The sequence below is a fragment of the Vigna angularis genome, chromosome 5, assembly GCF_016808095.1.
Source record: "Vigna angularis cultivar LongXiaoDou No.4 chromosome 5, ASM1680809v1, whole genome shotgun sequence".
Lineage (NCBI taxonomy): Eukaryota > Viridiplantae > Streptophyta > Magnoliopsida > Fabales > Fabaceae > Vigna > Vigna angularis.
Window position 1 is genome coordinate 10,188,739 of NC_068974.1, and position 12,565 is coordinate 10,201,303.

At 31.8% G+C, this 12,565-nt stretch overlaps 1 protein-coding gene and 3 long non-coding RNA genes across 4 annotated transcripts; 2 read left to right on the forward strand and 2 right to left on the reverse strand.

The window, feature by feature from the left end:
• The first annotated feature begins 2,467 nt into the window (after nt 1–2,467).
• On the forward strand, nt 2,468–5,500 carry LOC128196621 (21.7 kDa class VI heat shock protein-like). Its single transcript, XM_052878108.1, has 4 exons — nt 2,468–2,500; nt 4,244–4,322; nt 4,464–4,589; nt 5,198–5,500. Exons 1-4 carry the CDS (start codon nt 2,468–2,470, stop codon nt 5,464–5,466), a joined length of 507 nt encoding a protein of 168 aa, XP_052734068.1. The 3' UTR covers nt 5,467–5,500.
• Nucleotides 5,501–5,938: 438 nt separating this feature from the next.
• Nucleotides 5,939–6,988, forward strand: LOC128196450 (uncharacterized). Its single transcript, XR_008248751.1, has 3 exons — nt 5,939–6,450; nt 6,674–6,797; nt 6,889–6,988. It is a non-coding gene; the product is annotated as an uncharacterized LOC128196450 (long non-coding RNA).
• A 1,827-nt stretch (nt 6,989–8,815) lies between these two features.
• On the reverse strand, nt 8,816–9,372 carry LOC128196825 (uncharacterized). Its single transcript, XR_008249231.1, has 2 exons — nt 9,169–9,372; nt 8,816–9,038 (listed from the first exon to the last, which is right to left on the reverse strand). It is a non-coding gene; the product is annotated as an uncharacterized LOC128196825 (long non-coding RNA).
• A 2,432-nt stretch (nt 9,373–11,804) lies between these two features.
• Nucleotides 11,805–12,241, reverse strand: LOC128196447 (uncharacterized). The gene is made up of 2 exons (XR_008248745.1): nt 12,160–12,241; nt 11,805–12,027 (listed from the first exon to the last, which is right to left on the reverse strand). It is a non-coding gene; the product is annotated as an uncharacterized LOC128196447 (long non-coding RNA).
• Between the last annotated feature and the right edge of the window lie 324 nt (nt 12,242–12,565).

Here is a 12,565-nt window from a genome sequence, read left to right on the forward strand (position 1 = left end):
ACTTTTTCAGTGAATGATGTTTGATTGTCGAATTTGGCGGGGCTTCGACGTTCAGGAAATTAATCATGTGTATTGCTTTTAAAATGATTTAGTTTTCCTCCGCGGATCATTTAATTTTTAGTATTTTTTTTCTTTTTAATTTTTAATCATTCAATGGCACGTCCAACTCTGTGGAGCAGTGGGACATTAATGGTGTGCATTTTCCAACGATTTTTTAACGTCTTTAGTTGGGGGCTCGACGTCAATTAGTTCTTATGGTAGAAACAACTGCAATACAAATTCAATTTATACGATTGATGTCGAGTGTTGACTGCAATCGATGCAAAAGTCTGGAGATTGTGTCAAATATTGTGATCAATGACGTCCTATATCATTATTTATCATAGAAATGTCTTGATTTAGTGAGCAGGGAGATAATAGCAGAATCCAAAGAGATTTTTTACTTTTTCAGTGAATGATGTTTGAACGTCGAGTTTGGCGGGACCTCGACGTTCATACAATGTGGCAGTTTCTAATCATAATTACACGATGTAATGCTTTTATAATGATTTAATTTTCATCAAAGGATCATATAATTTTTAATATTTTTTTCTTTTTAATTTTTAATCATTCAATAGCACGTCCGACTCTGTCGAGTAGTGGGACAATGTTTCCAACGATGTTTTTCACATCTTTTGTTGGGGACTGGACGACAATTAGTTCTTATCTGAATCAAATGAGATGTATTACTTTTCACTGAATGATGTTTGAACGTCATCATTTTATCTATAAATATAACTTAAATTTCGTGTAATCTCTGCCATCCTGTTTCTCTGTTGAACATATTAGGATTCATGGTTTTTATTCCCTTTGTGTTTTCTTTTCCTTAGATTTCGAAGCATTTATGTTCCTCAAATTGCAATTTGCTCACTTGAATTTCAAAGTGTCGCATTCAGGTCTGAATTCGTATGAAGTTGGCCTTTGAAATTCAAGTCAACAAAATTCTTTTTATAGTACAAAAATGATTAAGTTATCTTACTGAAAGGGAAGCGCTCAGGAAAATGAAAAATGGTTCAAAATATGTTTGATGCTGAAACAATTTTATGATCTAAAATAATTATATAAAGAAGATGTTCAACTTCATCATTCAACAATGTATGAATCATTTTCTTAATTGTCTTGGAGTTGTCTTCTACCATTAGATTTCAGAGCTATTCGATTTCCTATGGTGGAAACAAATCGAAGACAAGTTAAATTTATAAAGTTGACGTCGAATATTGGGTGCATGGGACGCAAAGGGCTGGTGATTGACGTCTTCTTTTTGGGATCACCGACATAACTAATAATCTCCATAAACATTATCATCTTGTGGTTGATCTGTTGGTTGTTGTGCTTGTTGTGGTTGTTGTGGTTGCTGTGGTTGTTGTGGTTGTTGTGGTTGCTGTGGTTGTTGTGGTTGAACATTAGGTTGTGGTTGATTTTGGGATTGAAAAAATTGTTGTGCAATTGCGACTGCAGGAGGCGGAAGGTACTGCATTATGACGCTAATAAAGCCTTGCAATTGAGAGTTCATCTGTCGAAGTTGGTCATCATGGGTTGATACTCGTGTGTGGAGGTTAAAAATGTCCTCTACCATCGGTTGCTGAGAAGAAGATGCTTGTGTCTGTTGTATGTAACTATCAACACAGTCATCTTGAGCATTGACATTTCCGATGCCGTATACGCGTCCCTTGTACCTTCCACCAGCAACGTCCAACCAACATTGGTTCCTCAATCTTTCCTCATCTGCAGGGTCTAGGGGAGCACTTGTTGAAGCACCAACAGATGCTGTCTCAGATCTTATTTGAGAAAATTTTGCTTCGAAACTCTTCCTGTTAAACGAATACATGATTATCATTAAATAGATAGACCTAAGAATTAGAACCTAATAAAGAATATAATAGAGTTAGTAGAAACTAACATGTGTCCGCCTAGACCTTTCATCGACAAATTCTCCTGTTGATGCTCGAATATGTGTCTGCTGAAATATTTCATCAACATGCACTGAACGACCAAGCTCTTGTGACTGCAAGCAAAGAAGATGTAAGTTGTTAACATCAAATACTTGTAAAGTTTATGAGTAGAAATGTAAAAATAAATTTATATGTACCAGACGAATTGCATGTTCATGCACGCTAATGGAACCCCTAGTGTGCAAACAACCACCCTCATCAGATGTCCTGTTCTTTTTGGCCGTTTCACATTTTTGTCTATAAAGTGGCATGTTCCACTTCTCCAAAAGACCATTCCAAACAATATCCCCCATCCAATTAGGTTTTTTTCCTTCTGATCTAGCCTTTTTAAACATCGCACTTTAAACATGGACATCGGAGCCCCCCATCTCTTTGATAACGGTCTTGTTCACAAGCTTTAATTATAAACTCTTCAACACCCAATACAAATGACTCTTTCAACGCACCTCTTCCTCTATAACACCTATCGTACATCCATGAACGATTTGGTGGAACTTGATCCATGTTCTGTATACATACCAATTAACGACAAATTAGCCACTAGTTAATACAAGGCTAAATTAATTATGTATTACAAGTTTTCCTTCAAGGAAAACTATTAAGAAAGTTCAACACTAAACATGCAGTAATTGAATTTCCATCACTATAGACCCCTATAGGAGGTGGTAATGTTAGGTAAGTACTTACTTATGTTATGTAAGTACTTAGTCATGTTATAATGAGTACACATGGTTGGATACTTTGGGGTGTTGTTTGTGTACGTTAAAGTGTCATGGATGCACTTTAAAATCATGTATATTGTGGGTATGTTGTCCAAGAGTTCGGGTAAGAGGGTTTGGAGTATTCTCTTCCATTATTTGAAGAGAAAAGAACTAGTTTTAACTATGAGAGGAGGGAAAGTGAGGTTTTAGCGAGTAGGGGTTGAGAAGGAGAACAAAATGTGGGACAGCTTTGGCTTCAGTAGGAAAATGTTAGAGATAAACATAAGAAAAAAAAGGATATGGTGAACATGTTGCAGCTGCACATAAATAGCTATGTGCATATTAATTTAGAGTGATGTGAGAAATGGTGATGTACATAAATAGCTATCTGCACATAAGGACAAAATAATTGTGCAGATTATTAATTTAGAGTCACTGTTTCAGTGGTTAAGTAAGTTTCATTTGTATTTGGATTGTTTGGACCAGCACTGTATATAACAGAAGAAAGCATAAAGGACAAAAGAGAAGTAACCTTTGTGGGTGGTAGGAAGAACATGATAGAAGAAGTGACTAAGAAGGATGAAAAAATTAACCAAAAAAAAGAAGACAAAGTGAGAATAAGATGCATATCTTGTTCATCACAAAGGGAACACACCCACAGTGTAACATCATACTACAAATTAACTAAAATAGAAACAACACATGTTAAAATTAACATACTTTACTACATCCATAACCAAATTTAAGAGACTAATGACAATGACACAATGCAATTGAACATCAAACAATCACAAGGCAAATTTATCTCCCCATACTAAATACAAATAAAAGGTTAGAACCACTTACTTGAGTGTTGATGTCACTGTTTTTGCTACAAAATTGGTGGAAATTTTTACCTAATAATTAACATACTTCAGAGTCAACAAAAAATAGGAGAGACTCACTAAAATAATAATCATCAAAACTATTTATTACTTCAAAGATGGTAGGAATATAACATTAAGCATACCTTTCAGGAATTATGGACAATCTTCTTTGCTTGTTGCCTTTTCCCTAATCACACCTTCGTACACTACCACCTTCAAATCATAATTGAAAAAGAATGTAAGACAAAAGAAAACAGAGGAGCCTTTGCAAGATGGATTGTGCCTAAGGAAAAGATTGAGAGAAACTAATATAAGGGCCATAGTGTGAAGATAAAATAAAAACAAATAAAGTGTTGTAAAGGTTGATTATGAGAAATATGATTGAGTTAGATGAGATTTCCTACATCACATGATTGAAAAAGTAAGCTTCTACTATAAATTTATAAACTGGACAAGGAATGTTTGGGGTATTGTTTACTAAAGAGTCAAAGTAATAAGTAAGGATTCCAAACCAACCAGTGGGTGCTGCTTGCAACACTCATTCTAATGTGCAAGAATTTTTTAGAGCATTGATTAGTTTGAAAGTCAGGAAACTGAAGTTAGCATTTGTTTTGACTCATTAAACATAGTTCATTGAGTTTTAGCCAACTATCTTGTTTCTTTGGTATGGTTGTTGATTTCACAGGCATGGTTGTTCTTTTATGACAGCAAGAGGGAGACAGCTAAGATGTTTGAAGGGAAAAGTAGATTTTGGGATGGAATTGGTTGGTGTGCAACAATTATTGTTTTTGTGACAGTGTTAAAAAAACACAGTGTGTTCAAAGATCTTTAGCAAATAAACTAGGAGTGCAGAATAAAATTCCTAATTCTAGCTAGTTTAGGTAGCCTAAAATGTGCATAATGAGTCAAAACACAACCACTATGGGAGTTTGAGTCAGATGTATTGTTATCTCATTTAAGGAGCTCCAGCCAAAGCACTGTGGATTGGTGTCAGACAGTTGAAGGCTACATATTAAAAGCAGAAACACCGGGTAAGGCAAACAGCTTTTTAGTTACCCTTATATTGTAAACTGAATATATGTTAAACAAATTATGCTACAATGAAACTGCCCCATCATTTTATAGATCTGAAAGACAAAATAGGATCTCAGAACTGGAGGAACTATATAAAATTTGCAAGCACCTAAGGAGAGACAGCCTTTACCTTGCATCAAGAATTTTCTTTTCTTGTACCAATGGGTAGTAACCTATGAATAAATAATATAGATTCTAACAGTGTAACACTGTCACCTAACTATATCTAATCACAAACTATCATGTATGAGTATGGTTTCGATTAGTTGATAGTGCAAACTGATGGATCTTTTAAAGTTTTGAGTTAAGGATGATGACAATCTTTTACTATGAGATTAAACTCAGGTTTTGTTGGTGTTAAAACTTTCCAATGAATTTTCCTTCAAAAGATCCATCACAAACTTATATCAACTCATATCAATATGTTTATTAAAGTCATACCAAATAACGAAATAAATGAACTTGAGCCGATTGGAGTTGATGGGGGCCAAGTTTCCATAGATTCAATTAAGAAAAGTGCTTAACTAAACAAAATTTATGTGACACCAGTGGTTTGTCAAAACAGGAACTGGAAAAAATAACATTCAAGTCGTTGTTGATAAGGGGAAGGTTGTGGAAATTAGTGGACCGTGGAAGCAGCAAAGAGACTCAAAGGCCCATGACTGGAGGTGTGGCCATTGGTGGGAACATGGATATGTGAGAAGGCTTCAGATGCCAGAGGATGCAGATTGGAAGAATATAGAAGCATACATACATTACGACATATACTTAGAAATACGTATTCCAAAGAGCAAACAGGGTCGTGATCTTCCTCAGGGAAAGGATGTGGCTTGAACATGCAGAAGCAGTGTAAATTTAAGAAATAACAGGTGGATTTACCTTGAACAATGTCATGATCCATCTCATTTAACTTCAAAAAGTTATATGAAAAGCACATTGCATATGTGAAAATTTACTCATTAAAAATCTTGTTAAGGTTTGTAGGACGTATGCTGTTATAGATTGTTTTATAGTTCAAGATATAGTCTGTTTTGACAAGTTCGTTTGTCTTTTAAACATCTAATGACATCATATCGTCACCTCTATATTAAATGATAAATTTCTTCGCCAGTCATAAGAGATTTTCTCTACTTGATTTCTTCACTAATTTAAGTGTGATATAAGAAAATTAGATATAACAGTTATTTCTATATAAATAGGACCTTTTTATTAACAACACATACTACTGCTTTATTATCCTATCTTAAATTCAATTAATTATTTTTTCTTAATTATAGTGACAGTAGTTTAATTTTCTAAGGACTGCAACATAATTAATTATAATTTTCTAAGGACTAACCATTTAGTCTTTTAGTTATGATTTGGGGGGAATTTTCATTTTCAAAAGGTTCTCTCACAAGTTCTTTGCTTGGCTAGAAAAGTTTTAAGAAACTAAACAATTGTAACTTTCCAATGTAATTGTGTTCCTAATTTCAGGCTTGCCATTTGGCCTTATGCCAAGTTGATACTTAGTTGCAAGCAACATTAGACAGAAAACAGAACATTGAAAGCAACATTAGACAGAACACAAAACATCATTTCAAACAATTAAATGGAATCTCACAACATTAGACACAATTAAATGGAATCTCACAACATTAGACAGAACACAGAACATCATTTCCATTCTCTTTTCTTCTAACATTTCACCAATGTCTCTTTTACGTGATTTTTATTTTAATTTCAGCATTGGTTCCTATTGAAGAATTAGAAAACCTACTCTATGAATGTATGTTGCTTACATTCAACACAGAGATAGAAGATGGCAGTATTGAACAGGTTTATATGTATTCATCTTTCCACTTTTATATTCTATGATTTGGTTCATTTACCGTATTATGATTTGAAGTAAATAAAACGTATTCTCGACAGTCTAAAGTACTTTTTAACTCTATCACTCAAGCCTAATTTTATGTGAAAAGATTATGCCTCTTTTAGTTTTATGTTGTTACATTGACATCATTTGAATTCTGCTTATAATGTTCCGAATTATGCATAACAGGTAGCAGAACAATTATTTGTTATTCATGAAGAATACTTGCTTCGTCAATCATCTTAATGTTTGAAAGAACTACACTTTGAGATAGGTAGAAGGTTTTTCACTTCAGAACAAACACACGACTTTGGTAAATCTCGTTAACTTCATGAAATAGCCACAAATGATTAATTATGTCTAAGCTTGATTAAGAAACTGACTATCTGCTATTGCTCCAACAGAGAAAGTGGGAATAATGCAGAAGATAAAAGTTAGAATGAAGAAATCTTTCAATTACAATTCATGCCCACAACTCAAACACATTGCAGGTTCGAAAGGTAAAAATCTTCAAATGATTCATATGAACGCATGAAAATTTTAAAAATATTCCTATAACATTGAAAATGACAAAATCATAATGTCATGAGTAATATAACGTGGAATGAAATAAAATCAACGTGGAATTGAAAATGACAAAATCATAATGTCATGAGAAGACAATACCCATTTTCAATCATATCCAATAAACACAAACCCAAGTCTAACGAATTAATACCTACCAGGTGCAGAAGGCAATTGGAGCTCCACCTTATCTCTTTCAACGGGAACAAACCAACCTAGGGTTTCACAAATCGGGATTTCCAACCTCCAAAGAAACAAGAACAATAATCGGTCAATGTAACATTATAGATACTATGAAAATGAAGGAAATTTGGATTACTTACCAGATGAAGGTTTCAACTAACCACGGAGGTCGTCCTACAGTGTTTGCTGAACGAGATTGCTTCGGCAACGACACACAACCACATTTAGGGAAAACGCTTCCAAGCCCTTTAGTATGTTCGATAGAAGAGCCTTTCACTGCGTTCGACAGAGGAGACTTCAAGTTAGGGTTCGAGAGAGGTTCAAGTAAGAGCAGTAGCATGCAGAAGAACGCTCCATGAGGGAGAAGGTTGCAGTGAGTAACGAAGATTAATGACGACAAGGAGGCATGGGTAGGAGTGGAGAAGGAAGAATAGTTAGGGCTGGAGAAGGGGAGAAACTTGGCTCGAGGGAGGGAGGGAGAAAAGTGTTACGAAAGTTAGGTTCTATATTTACTTAGTTTTATTTTTTATTTATTAATTATCTCCATATCCGTATAAAAAATCAGCAGGTAAATATTTTGTCAACTTACATACGGTTTTACATACGGATCTATCTTTGGAAAATTTTTCGCTAATTTTACCCGCCGATATTATATACGGATAATCCGTATATAATATTTTACCCCATTATATACGGATTTTTCCGTATGTACGCCTATTCCACAGATTCGTATATAACATCCCTATTATATACGGATAAAATCCGTATATAATAATCTGTATATAATTACCATTTTTCTTGTAGTGCAAGTCTATTAATTCACATTGAGCAAGTTTGTTAATTCACAGATTAGATGAATCTTGCAACACATTAGATGAATATGTTCATACAGTGATTAAATAAGTGTAACGAACAACATTAGACGAGTACAGCAATAAACATTAGAAAAATTATAAGAGTCATTCTATTCATTGATTAGACGATTTTAAATACACATTAGACATGTATGTCTATATTCTAATTAAACAGAGTAATAATATATGTGACCCGATCATATATTTTTTCTTTCTCTTTCCATAATCTCGTCTTATTACGAGATCCGTTGAAACATATGTAGACTGAATGGTTGTGGGTTAATAAAAGAATTGTTTTTTTAATATTTTTTCCAAGATAATGTTATTTCGACATTTTATTACACTTAGACATAAAAACAATCATCTTGATTTGTGAATTATATGAATATTTGTGGTAGTTCAACCTCTTAATAAAGCATATATTTAAAAAGCTTTTGAATGCCACTACCCAATGTGTTATAACTAATAACTTTAAATGTCAATTCCTGTTTATTTATTTGAAAAAAAATATCAGCGATTATTCATAAATCATTAAAAACATATTTTGATAGCTATATTTCTGTCAATTATTTTATTTGCTAAATATAAAATTTGTTATTGTCAGGAAATACAATTTGAACCAAAAAAATTAGCACATTGTTTTTAGTGATGTAGGTTTAAATATTTGTACTATCATCCATTAACTACTTGAAATATAGAGTTGTTTTCCGAAAAAGAAAGTAAAAGATGATAAACAAAATAACTATTTTAATTATTTGAATCCAGCATGCCTTTTGTAGTAATCACTTAACACTGTCTACGACATATGCACTCTTCAGGATTAAAATTACAAATACTAGCTGCTTTTGGCCCATAAATCTTTGGACAATCCCTGAAACAGCTCTGATCACAGAAGTCATACAACTTTACATCACAGATCTTCCCCTCTACCACTATCATTGGCCCCTCATTTTCTGCAACAACCAAAAATTAAGTTTTGAAGAACACAATTATCCTTTTCATGATATATTATGTCTATGTTATGAGATTAGGTCAGATATTGAACATAAGAGAAACAGATGAGAAAGAAAGCCCTATACGTACCAATTCTAATAGAAAGAAGTATAATCATGAAAAGTGAGAATATGATCTTCATAGTAATTCAATTTTGGAGAAATATTCTTTCCTTAAATGCAATCCTCAGCGGATTGATATATGTTTTGGTTATGTAGGGACAAGCGTCCTGTCCTGCCTTGCTCCGTATTCGATCGGTGTTTGACCTTAGAAGACACTCTCACGCCAAAGTCAAGTCACATATGTTTTTTAAGAAATTCTTAATGAATTGAATTATGTCCAAAAGTATCTTTACCTCCATATCAAACCTATATTTATAGAGTTTATGATAATCAAACCTATTAATTGATCATTATTGACTATTAATGTACCTGCTAATCGGCCATTAATGACCGTTACGCTATTCATTAGTCTTTAACTACCTTTAACGACTGTTTGGCTCGATCGACCATACCCCATCGATTGACAATTCATTTAATCGTGTACACCATATTGACAAATTTTATTATTTTTCAATATTTTAACATATTTTGTATGTAACAATTATTCGTAAATCTTCAAGTCACTTTTTCTCTAAACATACCTTTAATGGCATTTTTCTTTTTTGCATTCGTTGATTATTGAAGTTAGCAATGAGATATTTTATTTTAGTGAAATGTGAAATATATCTATAATTATATTAATTTCAATATTCTATTGACCTCTTGTAGTTATCTTTTATAATTTCACATTATTTATTTTCCCTAATTCTTAACTTTTATTTGAAATTTTTTTGTTTCTTTGGAAACAATTTTGAGTATCTCTCAACAATTTAAGTAACTTAATATCTCATTACTTCTCTTTGATCTTCAAGTTAGTTTTTCTCTTATCATACTTTTAGTTATATATTCTTTATGTAATTTGATTTAATGATATATCAAATCATTTCTACGGCATATAATTGATTATTTTTAGAAAAATTCAATATAGATTGAAGTTAAAAAAGTTAAATATCTACGTTTAAATTCTAGTTATTATTATCTTTTAAATTTTCAAAAATAATCTTCACTTTATCAATTTTATTTCATTTGTTTTTTTTTTCATGTGTTGCCTTCATTAATTTTCAGATAAAAGGAGTAGTGGCTATCAAGATTAACAAGTGTGAGCTTCACACTCTTCACAATAACTAATTTCCTGAAGGTATTTGAAACTTATGTTACTTAATATTTGGAACCTACACTAATGCGTTTTATTTTAATTTAGTACCACTTTGATGATACAAATTGAATTCTATTTTTAATATTAATTCAATTTGCGATGTCATTCTCGACCATGATAATAATTTTCAAAGAAAGTTTTCTTGTAAAACACCTTCTTCGTCAACAAAAATAAAACACGTTAAAAAAACAAAATAGTGAAAAAACTTGTAGTGAATGAAGGAGATGCTTGTTGATGGAAAACATGTATGTAAGGAGTTTTATACAAAAAAAAAATTGAGAGAAAAAACAATTGTAAATAAAGAGATTTGTTATATTTAAATTTGTACTCCTAAATTAAAAATAATCTATGATTTCTACTTGTTTTTACGAAAACGCATAACATATAAATTAATGTTAGTTTAACCCAAATTAACATAAGATGAATCTTTTTATACACTGATTCGATGAATATAGCAAAAACATTATTTAGTCTAACATAAACATTAGATGAAATTATACATACACTGAGTAAAAGGATATAAAAAAGTATATTATACAAGTCATTTCATATGTTAATTAAACAAATATAACAAAAATTATTACACAAGTTAGTTCATACGTTAATTAGAGAAATATAACAAAAATTACTAGACATATCTAGGAATACATTGATTAGAAGAGAAAGCATAAGAAACAATAGACAAGTATGTCAATGTATTGATGAAATGTTCATACACTAATTCGATAAGTGTAACGAATAGCATTAGATGAGTCCAGCAATAAACATTATATGAGTATTTTTATATATTAATTAAACGAGTATAAAAAAAAAATATAAGAGTCATTCTATTCATTGATTAGACGATTTTAAGTACACATTAAACATGTATGTCCATATTCTAATTAAACAGAGTTATAATATATGTGACCCGATCATATATTTTTTCTTTCTCTTTCCATAATCTCGTCTTATTACTAGATCCGTTGAAACATGTAGACTGAATGATTAACATGTAGACTGAATGATTGTGGGTTAATAAAAGAATTGTTTTTTTAATATTTTTTCCAAGATAATGTTATTTCGATACTTTATTACAGGTAGACATAAAAATAATCATCTTGATTTGTGAATTATAGGAATGTGTCTGGTGGTCCAACCTGTTAATAAAGCATACATTTAAAAAGCTTTTGAATGCCACTACCCAATGTATATTGTTATAACTAATAACGTTAACTGTCAATTCCTGTTTCTTTATTTTAAAAAAAATATCAAGGATTATTCATAAGTCATTAAAAACATATTTTGATAGCTATATTTCTGTCAATTATTTTAATTGCTAAATATAAAATTTGTGATTGTCAGAAAGTACAATTTGAACCAAAAACATTAGCACATTGTTCTTAGTGATGTAGGTTTAAATATTTGTACGGTCATCCATTAACTACTTGAAATATAGAGTTGTTTTCCAAAAAGAAAGTAAAAGATGATAAACAAAATAACTATTTTAATTATTTGAATCCAGCATGCCTTTTGTAGTAATCACTTAACACTGTCTACGACATATGCACTCTTCAGGATTAAAATTACAAATACTAGCTGCTTTTGGCCCATAAATCTTTGGACAATCCCTGAAACAGCTCTGATCACAGAAGTCATACAACTTTACATCACAGATCTTCCCCTCTACCACTATCATTGGCCCCTCATTTTCTGCAACAACCAAAAAGTAAGTTTTGAAGAACACAAAATTATCCTTTTCATGATATATTATGTCTATGTTATGAGATTAGGTCAGATATTGAACATAAGATAAACAGATGAGAAAAAAAGCCCTATACGTACCAATTCCAATAGAAAGAAGTATAATAATGAAAAGTGAGAATATGATCTTCATAGTAATTCAATTTTGGAGAAATATTGTTTCCTTAAATGCAATCCTCACGAGATTGATATATGTTTTGGTGATGTAGGGACGAGCGTCCTGTCCTGACTTGCTCTGTATCCGATCGGTGTTTGACTTGCAGAAGACACTTTCACACCAAAATCAAGTCACATATGTTTTTCAAGAAAGTCTTAATGAATTGAATTATGTCCAAAAGTATCTTTACCTCCATATCAAACCTATATTTATAGAGTTTATGATAATCAAATCTATTAATTAATCATTATTGACTATTAATGTACCTGCTAATCGTCCATTAATGACCGTTACACTATTCATTATAGTCTTTAACTACCTTTAACGACT